We start from the raw sequence: 22,429 nt of genomic DNA, 5'->3' as shown, positions 1-22,429 counted from the left end.
CCAAAGCTATTATTGATGCTCTTACTAACCCGAGCTACACTAACATCTTTGTTTCGTCTCTCATGGACGACTGTAGGCTTTTGATAACTCAGATTCCTCAGATCTATTTTAGGCATTGCTACCGCGAAGCTAATAGATGCGCAGATGCCCTTGCTCGTATGGGAGGATCTCAAGTCTCTGATTTTGTTAATTTTGTTTGTCCGCCTGAGGACTTACTTCAACTTTTAGATTCTGATCTCCATGGCTTGTATCTGAACAGGATGTGTCCTAATGTCCGTGTTTCCCTCTTAGTTTTGTTTAATGAATTCCTTTTCACCAAAAAAAAAAAACAAATTACTCAATTTTATTGATTTCACTGTTATTATTATTTATTTTTTAAAAAAATATTTGTAATTTTTATTTAACTATCCTGTGCATCGCACGAATTAGCGATTAGTATAAATTGAAACCAAAGCTCAAAGGTATCCTAACTCCTAAGTTTATTTTATATTTATTTAACGAGATTTTTTTTTTTTTGATGAATATTTAAGGAGATTCTTAAATTAATATGTTGATTATAAAATATACACTGGTTGAATATTGAATGGTGGACCCTAAAATGAAGAAACTCCCCAAAAAAGAAAAAAAAGACGCGGACCCTTTCTTTCTCGACACCCGTGCTATACCGAGCTGGCTCCACCACCCTCGCTTACCATCGCGCCACCCACCAACCACCGTCGCAGCCTCTCTCTCCAACTGCTCTATCTCAACCCCGACTGTGCTGTCGCCCACTCCACTGCGCAGTAAGTTCTCTCTCTCTGATATTTTTAATAAGCTCTGTTTGATGCACTGAGAATCAAATTTTCTCATCAAAGTAAGGCACTCTTTTTTTGTTTGCTATTTGAAACTGGTTTTAGCTCTGAGAAACTTGACTGTAACTGGTTGTTTTAAAAAATAAGGAGGTAGGCCATGGCAGTGGAAACCCAAGTGTCAGAGCCAGCTATGGTTCCAAAGAAGAGAAGGGTAGGGAAGAATAAGGCCTTTAAGGGTAAGAAAAAACCAAAAACCATGATGTTAGACTGCATTGCACAAAACAAGCCTAAGAAGATTGATAGGAAAATGAAGAAACTTGTTCGAAAGAGGGCAAGAGATTACAATTCAGATAATGATGAGGATGATGATGAGAGAGATGTGGGTAGTGATGGTGAATCTGAAAAAGAAGAGGAAGAAGCAGAGGACATGGATGTGAATGGGGATAATGGGGTTTCTGATGATGAGGAAAATGGCGAAATTCAACCCTGAATCACTATGTTTTTGGAGGGTTCTAGAGCATTCAAGATGGCATTCAAGAGTATTATCAAGAAGTGTCTGCCTGAGGATGCACTTGTAAGCTAGGCTTGCTGTTTGATTGGTTTGTTAAATTGTTTTTTTTTTAAAGGTTCTAAATTCTTATACATGGGATTTGTATGAAAAGGTTTGCTTGCTTTGCAGGGTCCGGTGTTGTCAGCACACAAGAAGCTCATTGCGGAGAAGCTTGCAGAAGAGCCGAGCGGAAGGCAAAATTTGCCAAATAGCATGTTTTTAGAAAAAAATTAGGAAAGTAGCGCACGGATGAAGTTAATTAGTTAAGTAGACTGTTTTTGGAACTCGAGTTTGGGCTGGCACTTGAGTTTGACAAACTCGAGTTCCAATCAGTATTGGTGCATACTGCTTGGAACTCGAGTTTGGGTTGGATCTCGAGTTTGACAAACTCGAGTTCAAAAAACAGTTTACTTAACTAATTAACTTCAACCGCATGCTATTCACTAAAATTTTTTCTAAAATGGTACTATTCAGCAAATTTTGCCCCAAGCGGAAATTCAAGGGGGAGGCCAAGAAGGAAAAACACTAGGTAAGTTAATCTCAAAAAACCAACTGGTTATGACAAGCATATGTGTGTCTTTTTAATTGTTATCTATCAGATGTCAGTAGTTGCTTATGAGTTTTTAAATGTTAATTAAGCTTTATGTGACAAGGGCACTAGTTTTATCTAATTGGTTACGTGCTATATAACACTAACTTTGTTCGTGTTTACCATGTGTGTTGCTGGGGTTTCAGTGGTCAAGTTGTTTAATGCTGTAAGTTTTCTATGAATATTTAACCATGTTCCATTTTGTCTTGAGATTGATTTTTTTTTTCAACACTGTTTTATTTTATTGTTTCTGTGGCTGTTACATTTAGATCCGAACTTCTGTCTTGGTATCTTGTGCAGGTCAACAAGGCACAACATGCTCAGAAAGGTTTGGATCCTTTGAGATATAAAGATGCAAAAGGTATGCTGATAGCCTGATAGATGACACAGTTAGATGTTGAGATCCCCTTTTTTTTTTCCCTACCGTCTTTCTCAGTTATCTGTCTTGTCTTCACATCAATATGAATGTTTTCTTTAGTTACAGCTAAGCTGTGCACCTTCAAAGAAGAATTTGAAGATTAGCAATTTATCAATTATGACCAAGCTATGTATCTACAAATGCATCTCATCCCAAGTTATATACACTAGTGTTCTGGGATTGTGATTAGTACTTTCAATTTATTTATTAACTGTTTTGTCTATACCAGATTGCATCTCTTTGAACTTCCAAATGAAGGATTTTCTACCTGTTCATAGCTCTTTAAAAAAAAAAAATTCTCATCTGAATAAATTTCCACAACTTTGCCAACGAGCTATACCTCTAATTGCACCTTCTCCCCTTGTAAGAGCAACATGGAGGGAGGTCAAGGTGAGGTCGTGAGTTCTAAACCCTCCAGGTGCATGTTTAACTTACCAATAAGAAACTAAATTTCCACAGTTTCCCAATTTCACTTATCCATTTACAAAATTTAATCTTACGTCCAAATACTCACTCTTTTCGTCATTGTGCCCAAGTGTTCTCCATGACTGGACTTTTGAGAAAGATGCATATATGGTATTGTGATTTCTGTTGGAAGTTGCCATGCAGTCCTCCTATCCATCTTCTGCCAAGAGCTGCAACTTCATGTGGTTTATATGTAATGCATCGTTGTCATATATTTTGCTGAGTCAGCTATTTAATGCTTATTAAAACGAATTTCTCTTAAATAAAATTCTTCTATTTTTGGGTATAGAAGGGGAAAAAGACTTGGTTCTAGAGGTTCAATTCTCAAAGCAGATTGTCTTGTTTCTATGTTTGAATCCTGGTCACACTTTTGAAACTACCATTTGATCATTACTTGGAAAAGAAGATTGTCTGAGACTTCTCAAAAGACCCATGTTTTGATGTTGTTGATTTCCCTTTTTTTTACTTCAGATGATTAAATACCATCTTGTTCTGTGGTCAAATGGCCTCATTTATACCACAGCTGTACTATTTTTATTTAAGCTCCACTTAGTGTAACTTACCAATCCAAGAAATGTTTGCCTCATTATGTTATCGTTGATCTGTTCAACATTCTTTCCTTTGTCCTGTCTCTTTTTAAGTGATTCTAAGCGAATATTGTCTGAATATTGCCAGCAATAAGGAAGTGGAGGAAAGAAGCCTTCTTCTCAACACTGGGCAAGCCATCAAAGCCCGTTGACACTCCTGCTAAGGTTGTCTTTTTTTTCTTTTTTTTTAATAACTTCTTGCATACTTTTTATCATTTTCTACAATTTTGTTTAATCTTTGAATTATGTAGACTCTCACTCCCAAAATTTGTCTTGGGAAACCATAAAATGCATTTGCAAACAACATTGATCAGATGTCTCACCTGTATCATCTATTTATTAAATTTACAAATGCAGTCAACTTTATCCTTCATTTTCCATAAAATTATGCAGTTAGATGTTTGGTGAGCTGGGAGCGACAGCAATGCATTTAGGTTATTTTGAGGCTTTAACAAATTAAAATGTCTACAGTTTTGTGATATGCAGGGCCATACATCTAAAGGTGAGGAAAATAGAGAAGGGCCTGCCTGGGCTCGATAGCTTGACAATTACATGTTAACGAATTCTAAGTTGAAGGATTGGGATAATATGCTGGTAAGAACTGTTTTTATTTGTACCATGTTGAATGTTACTTTAGTAGGGTAGTAGCTCTGTCTCTCTATCAGCACCCACCCATCCAGATCCATTTGGAACTTCATTTTTTGCTTGCATGCAAGAAACAACTGTAGCTGATGAATATGGAAGGATTTCAGAAGATAGTAGTTCTGATGGTGATTAATGTTTAGTAATTCAACAAGGGGACTAAGATAATTATTATTTGTCAGGCAGACTTTCTGTCAGGGGAAATTGAAATCTTGTTGTCATGTTATTAGTTATTTTTTTGATAATTAACAAAAAAAAGTTGTTAGAAAAAGAAAAACAAACCTAGTACACCGGCGGGTTACATAGAAGTTAAGTAATGTGTATCATTTATCAATGATCATATGAATGAATTCTTCACTCAATATATGGGGTTTTTTCCCTCTCTACTTGACTTTCTTCCAGTAGGAAATTTCTTTTTGCAATTGATTTCTTTTTACTATAATTGAGCATAAAAGTTGGTTTTTGGATCAAATAGTAAACAATATTTGATTTGTATTAAATTTGGCATACATGTTAATAGCATAGAGAACATGTAATCAAATAGTGGGATTTTCATACCTCAAAAAAAAGTAGGATTTTCAAAATTTTAATCAAATAAAAAGTTCTAAGGTAATGTAATGCTAATATTACTTAGAGTTATATTAAGTGTAACTTGATCATGACATACACACACATATATAGCATTACATGTGAGTCTTGTGCATTGAACCCGTTAAAATCATGACATGTGGTCAAAAGTGGATACGTTATAACTTTGACAAGTTTAGTGCATAAAAGCACTTGAACCAAGCCAAATCTGATACATATATGGGAATTATTGTGGCCTAAATCTATAAATTTTTGTATCCACAATTTAGCTCCTTGGAGTGTAATAATTACTTTGGACCAATCCCCATATCTTTTCTCTTTAGCTGGGTTTTTGCTTTGTCAAGATGGAGATGGCTATGATGACTAGGCCCAAAGTCTTCATTTCAATAAATTCTTGATAATCTAGAAATAACAAAAAAAAAAAAAAAAAAAAAATTAATTTTTCATTTTGGGTCTTGAAATGCCTAGTTTTTTTTTTTTTGAGTAAAGAAATGCCTGGTTCTTTTTTTTTTTGGATATATATATATATATATATATATTTTTTTTTTGAAATTCCTAGTCCAGTTTGCCATATATGAAGATTTAAACTCTAAATATTACTATATATATTTATGAGGGTCAATTTATTAACGATCTCTCACTTTATCCCCTTTCTGAGCGATCTCAATATTTCCATCAAAGATTCATTGCCAAGTTGGTTCATGTCCTCTTCTTTAGATATAGAATAATCATCGTACCAATAATGCTCAACCCCCACAAAAGAAGGCAATGCCTAAGGAAACAAGATGGTCCCTATCCAAATTATCACATTCCAAAAGTAAAATAAATTCCATCCAAATCATACAATATCACACACTCACAAGTCACAATATTTTCATTTTATCCAAAAATAAATAACACTCACAAGTCACACCCATTAAAGTCTCTCTCAATAACAACATTTTTCAACATAATTCTTTTCTTTTCTTAATTTTTTTTTTTTTTTTTTTCAGCAAGAAGATTTAAGCCTTAAACATACTCCAATCTCATATTTACGTCTTTATCACATGTTTCAATCCCAGCCATTTAAAATAAAACTTTGACATACCATGATGGTGATTTTTCAGTACCAATCTGCAACAAAAACTGTGGCATTACAATTTCCACAAAGAAAGAAAAAAAAGAAAAAAAAAAAAAAGAAAAGCCAATGAAAAAGCAGTACAGGTGGCATCCTACATCGTCATTACTCCCTTGTTCTCTTGCAAATAAATACATAGATAGCCAAAAAACTCTTAACTGTAAGGAAAAAAAAGGAACTGTTTTGAACGAGGTAAAGGAAGCAAAATATCAGCACAATTCAGCTTCAACCGGAAAGCCCCCTCTGAAAAGACCCAAACACAGAGATCTCACGCGTTCTCATCAAATTTTTCTCTTCTTCCTTTTCTCTCGGAAACGAAACGAAGACATCAAGACTGACGATTCAAATGGCACCGATTCCCTCAGAGAACGGCGTCGAAGGAGACGATGAGAGAGAAGAAGAAGACGCCGACGAAGAAGAAGAAGAAGAGGAAGAAGAAGCTGGAGAAGAGGAAGAGGAGGAAGAGGAGCCGAGACTCAAGTACCAGAGAATGGGAGGGAGTATACCTACGCTTCTCGCCAGCGATACGGCGTCGTGTATCGCCGTTGCGGAGCGCATGATCGCCCTTGGGACGCACGGCGGCACCGTTCATATCCTCGATTTTCTTGGCAACCAGGTGATCCTACCTTTGAGATTTCTCTCTCTCTCTCCCTATTTCTTTCTTTGTGAAAATAAAAGCGTGAAATTGGCTTTTTTTTTGCTTGAATTTGGAGCTTGTTAGGTCTGAATTTTTTGTTCAATTTTGATTTGTTGAACACTCTTTACAAGGAACAAATACAACCAAATCAAGAACTAAGAGGAAGGGAAAGTAAGAATTTAGAAATTGAAATACAATTCAAACACCCCCAAATATAAGCTCATTGAAACGAAGAACCGAAGAGAAGAGAAAAGAAAATAAGATATATATATATATATATATATATATCATAATGTCTGAGTGGAGATCAGTATAAACGTCATACAAAACCAGGAAAACCTCTTTTAGAGGTTGAATTTAAAAATTCATTTATTGTTCCTAGATTTCTAAAATTAAAACCAGCTTATAAAAAAAATCAGAACCATTTATGTAATTTTTTACAATACATTATTCACCCAAAATTTTTTTCCCAATACATTGAACTGTCCAAAGAATATGTCATTAGTATCATCGGTTCAAATTTTTTCTACCAGCTAATTGTATATAAGAGCTCCAAGTTTTTCATCATGAAGCTGAGGCTAGTGTTTTGTATTAACCACACTTAGTATCCTGGCTTCGGCTGATTGATGGTTGCAGTGGATTACTAGTTCTAGGCTTTAAATGACATGCTTTAGGTTTGAAATATGTAGTTCGTTTTATTCTTTCCAGGTTAAGGAGTTCCCTGCCCATACTGCTGCCGTCAATGACCTTAGCTTTGACATAGAAGGTGAATATGTAGGAAGCTGTTCTGATGATGGGTCTGTTGTAATAAACAGCCTTTTCACTGATGAGAAACTGAAGTTTGAGTATCATCGTCCAATGAAGGCTATTGCACTGGACCCAGATTACTCAAGAAAAACGTCAAGGAGATTTGTAACTGGTGGTTTAGCAGGTCATTTATATTATAATACTAAAAAATGGTTTGGCTATCGCGACCAGGTTTGTACACTAGTCAACTAACCAATAAGATGTGCAAAATATCCTAATGCCTTTTGGTTTCTTGAAACTAAAAAATTTATCTGTTTTCTAGGTCTTGCATTCTGGTGAAGGTCCAATTCATGTAGTAAAATGGAGAACAAGTCTTGTTGCTTGGGCCAATGATGCTGGTGTGAAAGTTTATGATACTGCCAATGATCAGCGTATAACATTTATCGAAAGACCAAGAGGAAGCCCACGTCCCGAGCTTTTGCTTCCTCACTTAGTTTGGCAGGTTTGTCAATGATTAACATGGCTGCAGAATGGGGGCATGCTTATGGATTATGCTTATGGATTATGCAAGTACTAGTGCTGTTGTTTCAGGCTTGCAGCAGTAGCTTGTACATGTAGAACACCAACACACACATATATATTTCCTCTGCATCATGCCATCAACATGAGTGCTTTGCTGTTTCCTAAAATTTTTCTTTTGCTTGTCTCATCACATTCAGGATGATGCTCTCTTGGTCATTGGCTGGGGAACTTCTGTAAAAATTGCATCAATAAGAACAAATCAGAATAGAGCAACTAATGGGACATATAAGCATGTTCCGATGTCAAGTGCGAACAAGGTGGATATAGTGGCATCTTTCCAAACCAGCTATTTCATTTCAGGAGTTGCTCCTTTTGGTGATTCTTTGGTTGTTCTAGCTTATATTCTGGGGGAAGAAGATGGGGAGAAGGAATTTAGTAGCACCATTCCATCACGGCAGGTACTTTCACCCTTGCCATTTATGAAGTACATTGGTGTTCTATTCCTAACTTTGCACGCAGTAGACTAAAAGGTGAAGCTGAAAAATTATTATTTTATAAATTTTAAGGGTGTGCCTTCTCTTTAAAACCACTCCTAAAGGAGAGATGTTCATAGAATAAATTTTACACTGAATCTGGGCCACCCATGGTGTTCTTCTTCTTTTTATTTATTTATATTTTTTAACTTGTACAGTTTATTTACCAATTCTTGAACCCCACTTTTTTTTATGGTAATGATATATGATATTATTTTTGACTTGAACATTTTAAATTGTATTTTCTTTGACCAAAATTTGAAGTTATAATGTTTTGGCACACATTTACTCCTCTTTTATAACATGGTATTCCTAGTAATTTTTCCATGGAATACAAGAATAGAGGCTTTACTTCCCCCTCCCCCCCACCCCCTTCTTTGTTTTAATTTTATTCCTCTTCTGAATATTATGACAGTAAGAGCAGATTCTAATTATATGTTGTAAATTCCCTTTGCGGGAAGGTTTTGTTATTGTTAATTTATGGTGGTTCTTTTTTTTTTTGATAAGTAAGAATGATATATATACGAAAGGCTATTCTATGCATGAAGAACATAGAGCAAACCTAGAAAATACAAGAAAAGGAAAACAGAGAAAAACAAAAAGAAAACCAAACAATAGAAAAATTACAAAAGAGAAAGGGAGCAAAGAAAAGAAGGGAGGGAATCACTAGACGTGAGTCCCCACGCCCGAGACCAATCAAAAAGAGTTCCACTAAAAGAAGCAAGCATCTGATCACTAGAACTATCCAAATCCTCAAAAGTTCTCCGATTCCGTTCCTTCCAAATACACCATAGGATGCACAATGGGACGAAGTTCCAAATCTGAGACGAATGCTTCCCCAACCAATTCCACCAGCCAAAGAGCAAGTCTGGAATTGATCTAGGTATAACCCAAGACAAGCCAAAAGTTATAAAGACAAAGCTCCATAACCGAAAAGCCACCTCACAATGAAGAAGTAAGTGGTCAACCGTCTCTCCACAATGACGACACATAATGCACCAATCCACAAAAACCAATCTCCTTAATCTCAAGTTATCTCCCGTTAGGATCTTATTCCAAGCTACAGACCAAACAAAAAAAGAAACTTGCCTAGGGGCCTTTGCTCTCCAAATAGCTTTCCAAGGAAAGACAGTTGAGGGAGAATCCCTTAATTTGTTATAAAACGACCAGATGTCAAAAACCCCATTAGGCTTCAATTTCCATTTCATCCAGTCTCCAACATCCATAGGAGGAGTATTGGCTCCCAATATACGAAGAAAATGCAGCCCTTTATCCATCTCCCAATCATTAAAATCTCTAATAAAACGTTCATCCCAAATTCTTCTCTCCTCCACCCTCTGCCTTAGCAAAGAAGCTTCAACAAAAACCTCCTTATCAATGGCAATACCATACAGCCTTGGAAAAGCCAATCGAAAGGGTTGATCCCCATACCACCCATCTTGCCAAAACCTCACTCTATTCCCTAACCCAACAACAAACTGACAATTTTTGTTGAAATCCTCCCATCCCATGCGAATACCTCTCCACAAACCACACCCATGAACTCCCCTCCCTAGCTTTGAGGTCCATCCCCCCCAATCTTCCCCATATTTTGAAGCTACCACCCTCCTCCATAACCGATCCTCTTCCTTCCCAAACTACCACAACCATTTTCCCAATTAGGCCTTGTTAAAGGTAGAAAGTTTCCTTATCCCCAAGCCACCATTGGCTATAGTCGCACAAACTTTATCCCATCCTACCAAATGAATCTTGCTATCAACCCATAGAAAATCCCTTTGCAACTTTTCAATTTTATTAGCCACGAGTAGGAATTGTGAATAACGAAAGAAAGTAAGTCGGAAGACTGGATAACGTACTCTTGAGTAACATCAAACAACCCCCTTTAGACAAGTACAACTTCTTCCACCCAGCTAATTTCCGCTCAATTTTTTCCAAGATTGGATTCCAAATAGAAGGGGAATTGTGTGAAGCCCCCAACGGCATGCCAAGATTCGACATAGGCAAAGTTCCAACTCTGCAGCCCAAAATTTCAGCCAGGGCATGCACATCAACAACCTCCCCTATTGAAACCATTTCACTCTTATGGTGGTTCTCATCCAAACTTCTTTGGTTTACCCTTCCTGTTATTCTGTTCTGATATATATTTATTCTTTGCTCATTGTTTCTGACTTGGGAAAATGTTATTTAAGCAGGGAAATGCACAGAGACCAGAAGTACGTATTGTATCATGGAATAATGATGAGCTTTCAACTGATGCCCTACCTGTACATGGCTTTGAGCATTACAAGGCAAAAGACTATTCCCTTGCTCATGCTCCATTCTCAGGTTGATTTATTTGTTATTGAAGTTCATGCTTTATGTATGTCAGGTTTTTAATATATAAATCATTGTAATACTTTTTTGTGCCAATGTAGGTAGCAGCTATGCTGGTGGTCAGTGGGCTGCAGGTGATGAACCACTGTACTATATTGTGTCCCCAAAGGATGTAGTTATTGCAAAACCTAGGTTAGTATGATTGTCTCTTATTTCATAGCTCCTTTGTAGAATGAAAAATGCGATAATGTTTCTCTGCAACATTATTAATCAGGCTTGATGCTAGTATTTATTCAGTGATCCTGAAAAATTAAAGTAAAATTAGCCTATAACTATGTTGATTAATGGGTTTGACATCAAAGAGCTTTTTCACTTACAACTGACATCATAGGGCCTTAAAGAAAAATTATATAGGCTTTTGATTCTTCGTATGATTCTTATTTGGTTTGAGGTTGTGTCAAGGCTAAAGATTAATCTGGGCAAGTCTAAATTGGTTCCGGTTGGAGTAGTGCATAATATTGATTTATTGCTAAATGTCCTTGGCTGCAAGTAGGGCTCTCTGCCAATGAAATATCTGGGTCTTCCTTTGGGTGCTAATTTCAAGTATAAGACTATATGGAATCCGTTTCTAGAGAAAATGGAAAGGAAATTGACGGGTTGGAAACGCTTGTATTTATCAAAGGGAGGTAGAGTCACTCTAATCAAAAGCACCCTTTCTAATTTACCCATTTACTTTCTTTCTCTATTTCCTATACCTGCTAGTGTGGCTAACCGTATTGAGAAGCTTCAGCGGAATTTCTTATGGGGCGGTTTTGGTGATGAACCTAAAATTCATTTGGTTAAATGGGCTACTGAATGCGCTCCTATTTCTTTGGGTGGATTAGGGATAAGGAAGATAAGACTTTTCAATATAGCTCTACTTGGGAAATGGTTATGGAGATTTGGGATTGAGAAGGATGCCCTTTGGAGACAAGTGATAGAGTTGAGATATGTATGTCTGGGGGGTGGGGCGGGGGGGGGGGGGGGGGATGGTGTACCAGATCTGTTAATGGTCCTTACGGTGTTGGTTTATGGAAGAGTATCAGTCAGGGATGGCCTTTTTTCTCTCACCATATTCTGTATGATATTGGTGATGGGTTCATGGTGAAGTTTTGGCAAGATTGTTGGTGTGGAGAGACACCTCTTGTAGTTAGCTACCCTGACCTATTCAGATTTTGCAGGAATAAGGAGGCTAGTGTGGCCGAGCTTATGAAATCCCCCAATGGAGTCATTTTTTGGGATGTGAGTTCCTTTAGGGGTGTGCATGTTCGGGAATTAGAGGCTATGTCAAGCTCCATGGAAACCATATACGGTTCTTCAATAAGGGGGTTTGGTGAGGATAAGATGTGTTGGATTCCTAGCAAAGATAAGGGGTTCTTGGTGAAAGATTATTATAGAATTTTAGCTGGTCCTACTATCTTCGGTTTTCCTTGGAGAAGTATTTGGAAGCAGAAGATTCCCTCTAGAGTAGCTTTCTTTGTATGGTCTGCTACCTTAGGGAAATGCTTGGCGATTAATAATTTGCGAAAAAGGAAGGTGTGGATTTTGGATTGATGCTACATGTGCAAGAGTAATGGTGAATCGGTTGACCATCTCTTCCTTCACTGTCCCGTTGCTATGGATCTATGGTCTATGGTTTTTGGTTTATTTGGAGTATCTTGGGTTATGCCTCATACTATTTTGGGGCTGTTAGGGTGTTGGCAAGGCAGCTTTGGCTGTCATTGAAATGGTTATATATGGTCCATCGTTCCTCATGGCTTAATGTGGTGTCTTTGGAGGGAGAGAAATAGTCGTTGTTTTGAAGATATTGAGAGATCTATTCCGGACCTCAAGCTATTCTTTTTTAGAACTTTGTTGGATTGGTTGTTTGCTTTGCAAAACAAATCTTTCCCTTCTTTTATTGATTTCCTAGATTCTTGCATTTTTGTTTTTGATTTGTTGTCCCCTTGTTCACTCCCTGGGTACTAGGGTGTTCCCCTTTTGATATCAATATATCTTACTTATCAAAAAAAAAAAGTTTTTTTTTAAGCTAAGTACATTCCCTATGTACTTGTCTCTTTTTTGATATCAATAAATCTTTATTACTTAAAAAAAAAACCTATTTTGAAAATATATTTGTTTTGGAGACTTACATGCATTTATGATTTTTGTCAGGGATGCAGAAGATCATATTGCTTGGCTTCTTCAACATGGCTGGCATGAAAAAGCTTTGGCAGCAGTTGAAGCTGGTCAGGGACGGAGTGAACTCCTGGACGAGGTACTAAAGTTTGTCCTGCTTCAATTTATTTTATTTTTTTTAATATTATTTACATGAAACATAAAATGAATGTTCTGTGTTCACTACTTGGGGGTGCCTATGATTCTCTTTCTCTTTTTCTTTTTGTTTTCCATTATTTTTTAATATCTAAGTTGTTAGCTTTTGCCTTTTGTTGGCAAGGCTTTGTTTGGTTGGTGACATGACATAAGATTGCTATAATTCAAGATGCATGCTCACAAAAGTTAATGAAAGTTTTTTTTTTAATTAATTAAAAAAAAAAAACACATGCACCCTACGGGTATTAAACCCGCAATCTCACACAATACTTTACTAACATTCAAGAGCATGCCTATTAGGTTAATTAGAGTTTTGTTTTTGGTAACACCCACACACCTGGTTGTTCACTTGCGACCTCACACCTTGCTCTTACAAGGGGAGGAGATGCCATTTGAGTTAGAGCTCATTAGCTAGGTTAATAAGATGTTTTATGACTTTATCTTAATTGTTCAACAAATGCAATTCTAGCATATTGGCAGTGCCAATAGGGTGGACTATTTATAAACATAGTATGGGCAGTGAGGGAAGGGGTTTGTGTATTTTTGGAGTATTTTTCTTCTTTTTTGTTTGGGGGGGCGGGGGGGATTTAGGTTGAATGATTTTTCCTGTTGCCGAACGTGATGTGCTTGTAGATGTAATGGTGAGGTTGATGATCATTTTGAGTTGGAAATTGTCTCGGAAAGGGGTTTTTGATGTGTGCTCTTATTATAATGCTTTGTTTGGTCCTGTTAATGTTTCTTTCCCTTGGAAGTGTATTTGTTGTGTAGCACCTAAAAGAGTGTCTTTTTTTTTATGGACAATAGCTTGGGATAGGATTCTTACCATTAATAATCTTGTTAAGAGGGAATTGTCCCTAGTTAATTGGTGTTGCTTGTGTTGATGTGAAGGGGAAACTATAGATCATTTTTTGCTTCATTGTAAGTTTGCTCATTCTTTGTGGAGTGAAGTTTTTTTTTTATGTTTGGGATTCAGTGGGTGATGCTAAAGGAGGTTGCCTTTTTACTTTTGCATGGAGGAATTGTTTGGGAAAACAGTTTTCAAATATTTGGAATATGGTACTAGCTTGTCTGATGTGGTTAATTTGGTGGGAGCACAAACCTGTACTTTTGAAGATTTTGAGAGACCTTTAGATCTTTTGAAGTCTTTGCTAGTTGGGACTTTGTTTGAGTGGTCTCGTATTAGGGGCTATACATGTTGTACTTCCATTTTTGAATTCTTAGAATCTGTTAGTGTTTCTTTTTGATTTGTTATTGTATTTGTTTCAAGTACAGAGTGTTCATCATCGTGAACGTGATGTACTTTTTAATCAATAAAATCTCTATTAACTATCAAAAAAAAAAAAAAAATCATTTGCCTTGTTATGGAATTGGAATCACTGCTGTTAATATTCATTAATTTTTTAAGCGTTGGCCAATGGCTAGTCAGTGACCTTGTATGTGACTACGTTACATTATTGTGAAAAATGGTAGAATAGTATTTTAGTAGTTGATTACTGCCGATTAAAAAAAATGTATTTTGTAGTTGATTACCTTACTTTCTTAACATTAATAATTTTAATTTACCATGTATACTTCATGGCATAGTTTGATCAATTTGGCCGCTACATGCAGGTGGGATCTAGATACCTTGATCATTTGATTGTGGAAAGGAAGTATGCCGAAGCTGCATCTTTGTGTCCCAAATTGCTGCGAGGATCCGCTTCAGCATGGGAGAGGTAGCATCTATCTTTTCTTATTACTTTCTGGTGCACTTTCTATAAATAACTGGCAGTGGGCTACCTTCCACAGATGGGTTTTCCACTTTGCTCATCTTCGTCAGCTTCCTGTGCTGGTTCCATATATGCCAACAGATAACCCGAGACTGCGTGATACTGCTTATGAGGTTTGTTAGGAAAAAACAGTGTGCCTAAATATATTTAATCTCTTTTCTAATGTGCCAACTTGGGATTCAAGGCCTCTAATTGCCTTTTGGCTACAGGTTGCTCTTGTAGCTTTGGCTACAAATTCTTCTTTCCATAAGGAACTCTTGTCAACGGTCAAATCATGGCCACATGTGATTTATTCTGCATTGCCTGTTATTTCGGCCATAGAACCTCAGCTTAATACTTCATCCATGACTGATGCGCTCAAAGAGGTTTGTCAGAAAAACATGCACACACATTCACATAATTTGGAACCTCATGATAGCATTTTCTATTCTATATTCTTGATAACTACATATTATTATTTAGGCATTCTCTTTCTCTGTCAGGCACTAGCGGAGTTGTATGTAATAGATGGGCAATATGAGAAAGCTTTTTCTATCTATGCTGATGTAAGTATTACTGATACTCATGGGAGATTCTTGCCGAGCAGCCAGCAACCTTATTTCATATATTAGATAAAATACTCTTTTTTTTAAAATTTTATTTATTTATTTATAATTTTATTTATATGAAAATAATTAGAAAACTATGTACAACACAATACATGTACACAGGGATTGTACTAGAGTTGTTACAAACATAATTTAAAATTACATAAATCCATATTTGACAAAATGTCTACCTTAAATGCTTAGGAAAAGAAGCTTTCACATCTCTATTTTTAATTTTTGTTTCTGACATCAATTTGGATGCTCTTTTTTTGGCTTTAATTTTTCAGCTCATGAAGCCAGGAGTATTTGACTTTATAGAAAAACATAACTTGCAAGATGCAATTCAAGAGAAGGTATGTAAATGAAAAATCAGGTGCAATACTTAGTGTTACAAGCCTTATATGGGTTCCTTTGTTTAAGCATTTTCTAAGTGTTCAAGTCCTTTGATGATTATTCAATGTATTTTTTGCATAAATGTGAGGTCAACCTATAAAATTTCAAAAACAATGTATCAAGGCCTATATATCTTATTTATTTATTTATTCCAATAATCAAGAGATAATTGAAAAACACATTGGGAACATCACAATATACAACAAAGGCTAAAGAGCCCAATTTGAACTACAACAGCACAAGGGTCGTCGATCTTATGTTTGGTTAGTGAAATTGGGTTGGATTAGCATTTGTCAGATATTTGGAAATCTGTTCCACTATTTTTTATGTGGACTGTATGGAGGGAATGCAAATTGGCGCACTTTTGAAGATGCGAAAAGTACGAGGATTCAGTTGTTAGCAACCTTCACTAGTTCCTTATATGAGTGGTCTTACGCTCTAGGTTTTACAACTAGCCATTCTATTGCATCGTTTATAATAGCCATTTTGAATATAATTCTTTCTTCTTGTTATTTTTAGGCTACTTTGTGTCCTTCGTACATGAAGTAGTTTCTCTTTAATAAAATAATTCTTACTTATAAAAAACAGAGCCTGACCGAACCACAGCTAACAGTTTTGACAGAGCAGAAAACACAGCACAAACCAAACTGCAAAGCTAACAAGAGCCTAAATGAACCACATCATAGAGTTCTGCCAAGACCAGCAAAAACAACAATACAAATCAAACCAATATTAGAATACTTGCTTGAAAATTGAAGAGGAAATGCCTCATCTGCAACAGACCTTGTTGATGGCAGAACCAAGGGTAAAATCCAGCACCTTAAATCCTTGCTTTCACTTGCTTCCTAATGGTTCCAATTAGTTGTTCCTCAGACACATTCCCATGATGCAAAATAGCATTTCAAAGCCTCCAAATGTTGTAAACAGCAGCTCCAAGGCCAAGCTGCAGCAATATGAACTCAACTTGTTTTTCCAATTCTCTGCAGCCCAGGATATAAGACTATCCCTGTTATCAATCAGGTTTCCTTGAGGGAGAACCCCATAATCACTTTCCACACCCTTCTAGAAAAGGAGCACTCAAAGATAGATGGTTTCTACTCTCTATACTGGATCTGGAAAATACACACACCATATCACAACTAATTCTCCCATCTAACCTATCCTTGATCATTAATCTGTTTTCTATTGCCAGCCAGCATACAATGGAATGTACTTTGGGAACCAAAAAACTTTCCATCGTTTAACCACTTGGGTCTTCTGTCCAATCAGATTGCAAGCCTCTGCACGTGAGAATGAGTCTGAAGTAGATGAGACCCATATAGCTTTGTCAAATTCCCCCAACTCAGTCTTCTTTGAATACTCACAAGATCATCATACCTTGCAGGCTTCCAACGCCAAGCTTTATCACATAAAACACTAGCTTCTTCCTTTTTATTTAAAATTATTATTTAAAATAAGTAGTTTAATCTCATAAAACACTAGCTAGCTTAGCATTGACAAAGCTAGCAGTGTCATAAACCACAGAATGGCCAAATCTTAAGTATAAAGGCTCGCAGGGTCTACTATATATCATTAATCTGACTGTTGTTTTCATCCTATGATACACATACCTCACAACAAAATTGAACTCAATTGAGCTTATTCCCTGGTATCTTGGTTGGGAACATATATTCTGCAAAATACTTAAAAAGGAAAACCAAAGAATTCTTTCCTTTTCTTTGTCCTAGTTTTCATGCTAGTTTTTGTGGTGTTCTTACAAAATTCCTGACTACTTTTGTGTTACCTATGCCTGTATAGGTTGTGCAACTGATGACGATAGATTACAAGCATGCAGTTCCAATATTGATCCAAAATAAGCACGTGATTACTCCATCCGATGTTGTTTCACAACTTCTGAATTCCAGCAATAAGTGTGATAATAGATATTTCCTGCACCTATATCTCCATTCATTATTTGAAGTGAATCCACATTCTGGAAAGGATTTTCATGATATGCAGGTATGGTAAACACTGAACCGTGGCTTTGAACTCTGTGCTTCTCAGTGACAATATCCATATTTAATTCAGTTATGAATAATGTGTTCGCAGTTATATGATAGTTTCCATCTTTAATTGTTTGGATTCTTTGAAATCTGATTGCAGGATGGAAACTATGAACGAATAAACCTAAGTTCATACTTATCAAATTGGTTTAAAAGTATTGGTTGTAGTCTTGTAGAATCATCTTAATTTATGCTTGTGAGTCAATTAACGTGTAGTATTGAACTAGAAGGTGCATTTTCTTCCATTGGTTTTTCATTAGGGTAAAATTCACCTACCATTGTGGTTTGGTCCACGCTTATTGAATTCCCCAAGTTTTTTAATTTTTCTAATAACAGCTTCGATGGTAAACTACTTACATTAAAATCACTAAAAAAATTAGTTGACATGTGGGGGACGTGCGTCTCATGTAATTTTTTTTTTGATAGGTATGCGTCTCATGTAATTAATTTTTAGTTAATGATTTTAACAAGAAGTGGATGGGAGTGGTTGATTAGAAGAATTGGATACTAGAAGAGGGTTGTACGTAGTGCCCAAAGCTCCCATTTTTTGCGGGATCTAGGAAAGGTTATGGCAGGCAGCCTTATCTTCAATTTGTTTTGGAGAGGTTGATTCCCAAACTCGAACTTGTGACTTGTTGCTTTTAGGGAAGGCCACTTGCCGTTGTGCTAAGGTCCAACCTCTGGATACTAGAAAAGGGTGTGATTAGGAAAAAGTGGAAATCGTTTAGGGAAAGTCAGTAGAACTGAATCCAGCCACCAGGGGTATAAGCTACAACAACAACAACAACAACAAAGCCTTAGTCCCAAATTTTGAGGTTGCCTATGGATCCTCAACAGATAAGTACAAGGGTATAAGTCTATTTTACCATTTTCTTTATGAATTTTTAGGGAATCTTACGGCCCGTTGGAGATTTTGAATGACATGTTCCCTTTTTTATTTGCATATGCATAGTATGACATGTTGGTCTGTGGAGATATGATAGTAGTTGTCTTTGGTGGGTGCTATCACTTTTTTGGTTGAACCTTTACGTAGGGTCTGTAAGAAAATTAATTTTCCCTGGTTGGAGTTTTGTTCTCATGAAAGTATTAAAGAAATACTCGAAACTAGTTATGAACTGTTTATGATTTGCCTCTCCACTGAGTTGCAGTCTCAAAGAAAGTAGAGCTTCTATTACCAGCGCCAAGTCATCTAGTTAAGGAATTTTGTGGTCAAGTAAGCTGTCTGAGGGCATAGTTGTGGAACCAAAACTGTGTGGTCAAGTAAGTTCATAGAGAGATTGTCTTGCAAAGCTCTATGCCATGGATAAGCCCTTTCATTATTCCTTGTTTGCCTAACTTATTGAATTCCTTATTTGTCTAACTAGATCCTGATGGAAGCACAAAGCAATTTACACTTGCTAGTAACCAAAAGTTGCTGATACCAATTATTGGTTAGAGTTTTTACCTAATCTGTTCCACAATAATTTACCTTAAAAACGGCCAAAGGAGTTCAAGTACTTGAACACTACAGGATTTTTAACAAACAAAGATTCTTTATGGATTCTTTGGATGTTATGAACATGTTTATTTTATGACAATGTTAAATATGGCTCATGAGTCTTCCATTAAAGTTGAGGTGTATGAATCTGACGATCAAACTGGTTTCAATTTACTTGCATTTCTGATAAATTTGACCCGTAATATGGTGTTCTTGATTACAGTATGGGTATCTTTATTTTGCTTGGGTTTCTTAACTCTGCAAGAAAGAACTGTCTGCTTCCTTATGTTTATTCATTAGTTTTGCGGTAATTATGATTTTGTTGCAATCAAATGAATCACTCTGCCTTTGTAATCCTTTGTTATTGCTTTGAAATTTATTTGTTGGTGTTTAAGGAAACTAGGTTGGGATTCTTCTCTTATAAGGTTTGTCCTTGATATTGTCTACCAGGTTCATTGCTTATCTAGTTACTATAGCATCTGATTGGGTCTTTTTTTTTTTTTTTTTTTTTTCTTCCCCCCTACTTCTAACCTTGTAGCTGGTTATTGCCAACTCTTGGTTGGTGCATTTAAACTGATTTGGAAACACACATCTTACCTGAAGATTCTTGCCCTTTTAATTTGTGGTGATAGGTGGAGCTTTATGCAGACTATGATCCAAAGATGCTACTTCCTTTTCTTCGTAGTAGTCAACATTATACTCTTGAAAAGGTTTGAGCTGTCAACAAATGATCAATCGTAATAATTTTGTTAAGTGTTTACATTAACTTGTTAAAATAATATCTCAGGCATATGAAACTTGTATCAGAAGAGATCTTCTAAGGGAGCAAGTCTTCATCCTTGGAAGAATGGGAAATTCAAGGCAAGCCCTGGCTGTCATTATAAATAAATTAGGCGATATAGAGGAGGTACTTTCAGCTTCTGTGAGATTGTTATTTGTGTCAGTTAGTTTTGAAGTTTGGTGGTGGGATCAGATAAGAATTATCATCGTATGCAGGCTGTAGAGTTTGTGACTATGCAGCATGATGACGACCTTTGGGAAGAATTAATAAAGCAATGTCTTAACAAACCTGAGATGGTATGTATCAAACACTAATATGCGACTGAATGTTTGTATGGGTATGATAGTTGAATATATATTTCTGTCTTGCAAGTTCTTCTAAAATTGCTCAACCTAATTACCAGGTGGGCGTGTTGTTGGAGCACACAGTTGGAAATCTTGATCCTCTTTATATTGTAAATATGGTTCCCAATGGCTTGGAGATACCTCGGTTAGTATGATCAGATTGATACTGAATTGTTTCTCAAAAAAGAAAAAGAAAAAAGATAGATACTGAATTTCTGCTAATAGTTCCTTCTTGCTTTCCTCTTCTATCTTGAAAAGAAAAAAAGTCAATATTTTTTTAAACTAGAATTTTAAGAACTGAATCATAACTATGCAGAACACTAATCTTCATGCTAATCATCCCTTCACCCTGCTCCTCCCTTCACCCCATCTGAAAGAAACTGAAGGAAACAAAGAAGAAAACGAAAGAAGAGCAGCTTATTAAAACTATGTTTTTCCTGGGTAAAAAATGCTGTAAAATGCTTTATTTCTGCATGTTAAGTTCTCTTCAAATGTCCTTCTTTACAGTTAATATGGTTAATAACTTAGATACACACCTAAATATACTGGAATTTGATACTTTTTGCTGAACTTGCATTGTCATCAGTAACAGTGAGACATGTTCTGAAGCATTAAGTTCTTCACTGATAACCCTGTATGTAAATTCTCTCTTTTTGTGTGCATCTGTCAGGCTTAGGGATCGTCTGGTCAAGATCATTACTGACTACAGGACTGAAACTTCTCTTCGACATGGTTGCAATGATATCCTCAAGGTACTCTGCTCCACATCATTCTTTCTCTCTTTTTATTTTTTAATTTTATTTAATTAAACACTGAAATGCTTGACATTTTGTTGTGATTGTGACACAGGCTGATTGCGTCAACCTTTTGGTTAAATACTACAAAGAGGCAAGACATGGGATTTACTTGAGCAATGAAGAAGAAGAAGCACGAGCAAAACGGAATGACAGTAGTGCTTCTCAGGCGATTGAAAAATCAAGTATGAGAACCACAGAGGTCAAGTCCAAAACTAGGGGGGGTGGAAGGTGTTGCATGTGTTTTGATCCCTTTTCTATACAAAATGTATCAGTCATCGCTTTCTTTTGCTGTCATGCTTATCACATGACTTGTCTTATGGATTCGACCTCTAATGTTAGTGGCAAGAAAGGGTCTGAAGCCACTTCCCGGGAGCCTTTAGTAGAATATGAGTACGATAATGGTGATGTGGAGGATGATGAGGATGATGATGAGGATACCCAGTCAAGTTCGCGTCGTGTGCGTTGTATCTTATGCACTACAGCTTCCAGTTAAAGTTTGTTGATGCGTGTGAGCTTGTGGCCGTGTGTGTGCACGTGTGTCTGTGCATGTTTGAGTTATTTGTCATTTATTTGTGTGTGCATATAGTGTGAGTGGGTGCAATCATTTTTTTCTTCTTTTGTGCGTCAATAGTTGTCAATTTTTGTGTTATAGTCATATATTTTTCATGGAAAGAGTCCAATTTTTTTTTTTTTTGGGGCCAGTTTTGTAGCCTTCAGAGGCCAAGTTTCTTTTTTCTATGGCCATGGTTGTTGTATTGATATATACTTTCATTAGTAGTGGTGTTGAAGGTCGTGGTTTCTGGGGAAAAGAAGAATTTTCATCCTTTTATTTACATTATTCTATATTGCTATTTTAGAGTAAATGTTAAAGATGGTTTGCAAGTTGAAAAAGAGACTATCGTTTAAAGCAGGCTCCAAGGCAATGCTATAAGAAGTTAGCCTCATCACGGTTATATAAGGATAAATGTAGATCAATGTATGTATATCAAAAGGTTACTTGATGGTAAATTTATTATTCTTTTGTTTTATGTAGATGGTATGTGGATTATAAGAAAATATATTAACATGAGTGGAAGTTAGAAGAATGAGTTGTCTGAATCGTCTGATATAAAGGATCTTGGCACGAAATGACAAATTTCGGGAAGAGGTGATTTGAATCTTCCAAGTATTTGATAGGTAGCTCTATGACGTGCTTGGGTTTTGGTGGATTTAAACCAATTTTGGATGGTTATACAGATGCATATATGGTAGTAGGTGACTTTGAAGGTGTGTTTCCTTATTTTTTAGGGAAGACAAGTACATTGTCATGATCAAAGTATGGAAAAAGATGTCTTGGACGAAACAACTTTGCTAAGTTTTGGGTTTGAAGCAAGATGAATAGAAACTTG

General features: G+C 36.3%; 1 protein-coding gene and 1 pseudogene across 2 annotated transcripts; both read left to right on the top strand.

Annotated features, from left to right (window-relative positions):
- Positions 1 to 401: 401 nt before the first annotated feature.
- LOC126718760 (uncharacterized) lies at positions 402 to 4,426 on the top strand (annotated as a pseudogene).
- A 1,456-nt stretch (positions 4,427 to 5,882) lies between these two features.
- Positions 5,883 to 21,874, top strand: LOC126718759 (vacuolar protein sorting-associated protein 41 homolog). Of its 2 annotated transcripts, none has more exons than XM_050421094.1 (19): positions 5,883 to 6,363; positions 7,093 to 7,362; positions 7,454 to 7,633; positions 7,851 to 8,111; positions 10,379 to 10,511; positions 10,601 to 10,691; positions 12,693 to 12,795; positions 14,463 to 14,566; positions 14,640 to 14,733; positions 14,830 to 14,985; positions 15,103 to 15,165; positions 15,495 to 15,560; positions 17,398 to 17,598; positions 19,752 to 19,829; positions 19,907 to 20,026; positions 20,116 to 20,196; positions 20,304 to 20,389; positions 20,915 to 20,996; positions 21,094 to 21,874. In XM_050421094.1, the coding sequence occupies exons 1-19, from the start codon at positions 6,094 to 6,096 to the stop codon at positions 21,532 to 21,534; spliced, it is 2,880 nt and encodes a 959-aa protein (XP_050277051.1). In that variant the 5' UTR covers positions 5,883 to 6,093; the 3' UTR covers positions 21,535 to 21,874. The 2 variants fall into 2 exon arrangements, with proteins under 2 accessions (XP_050277051.1, XP_050277052.1); XM_050421095.1 differs by having other exon boundaries at positions 6,216 to 6,363; positions 7,074 to 7,362.
- The last annotated feature ends 555 nt before the right edge of the window (positions 21,875 to 22,429 follow it).

This window comes from Quercus robur, chromosome 3, assembly GCF_932294415.1.
Source record: "Quercus robur chromosome 3, dhQueRobu3.1, whole genome shotgun sequence".
NCBI classification, from domain to species: domain Eukaryota; kingdom Viridiplantae; phylum Streptophyta; class Magnoliopsida; order Fagales; family Fagaceae; genus Quercus; species Quercus robur.
This window is presented reverse-complemented; position numbering and strand designations above follow the sequence as displayed.

Bases quoted from the DNA above. Each gene is read 5' to 3' on its own strand.
- LOC126718759 (XM_050421094.1), top strand. From the start codon at position 6,094: ATGGCACCGATTCCCTCAGAGAACGGCGTCGAAGGAGACGATGAGAGA. The intron at 6,364-7,092 runs GTGATCCTACCT...TATTCTTTCCAG, and splicing joins TCGATTTTCTTGGCAACCAG to GTTAAGGAGTTCCCTGCCCA. The intron at 20,197-20,303 runs GTATGTATCAAA...CCTAATTACCAG, and splicing joins GTCTTAACAAACCTGAGATG to GTGGGCGTGTTGTTGGAGCA.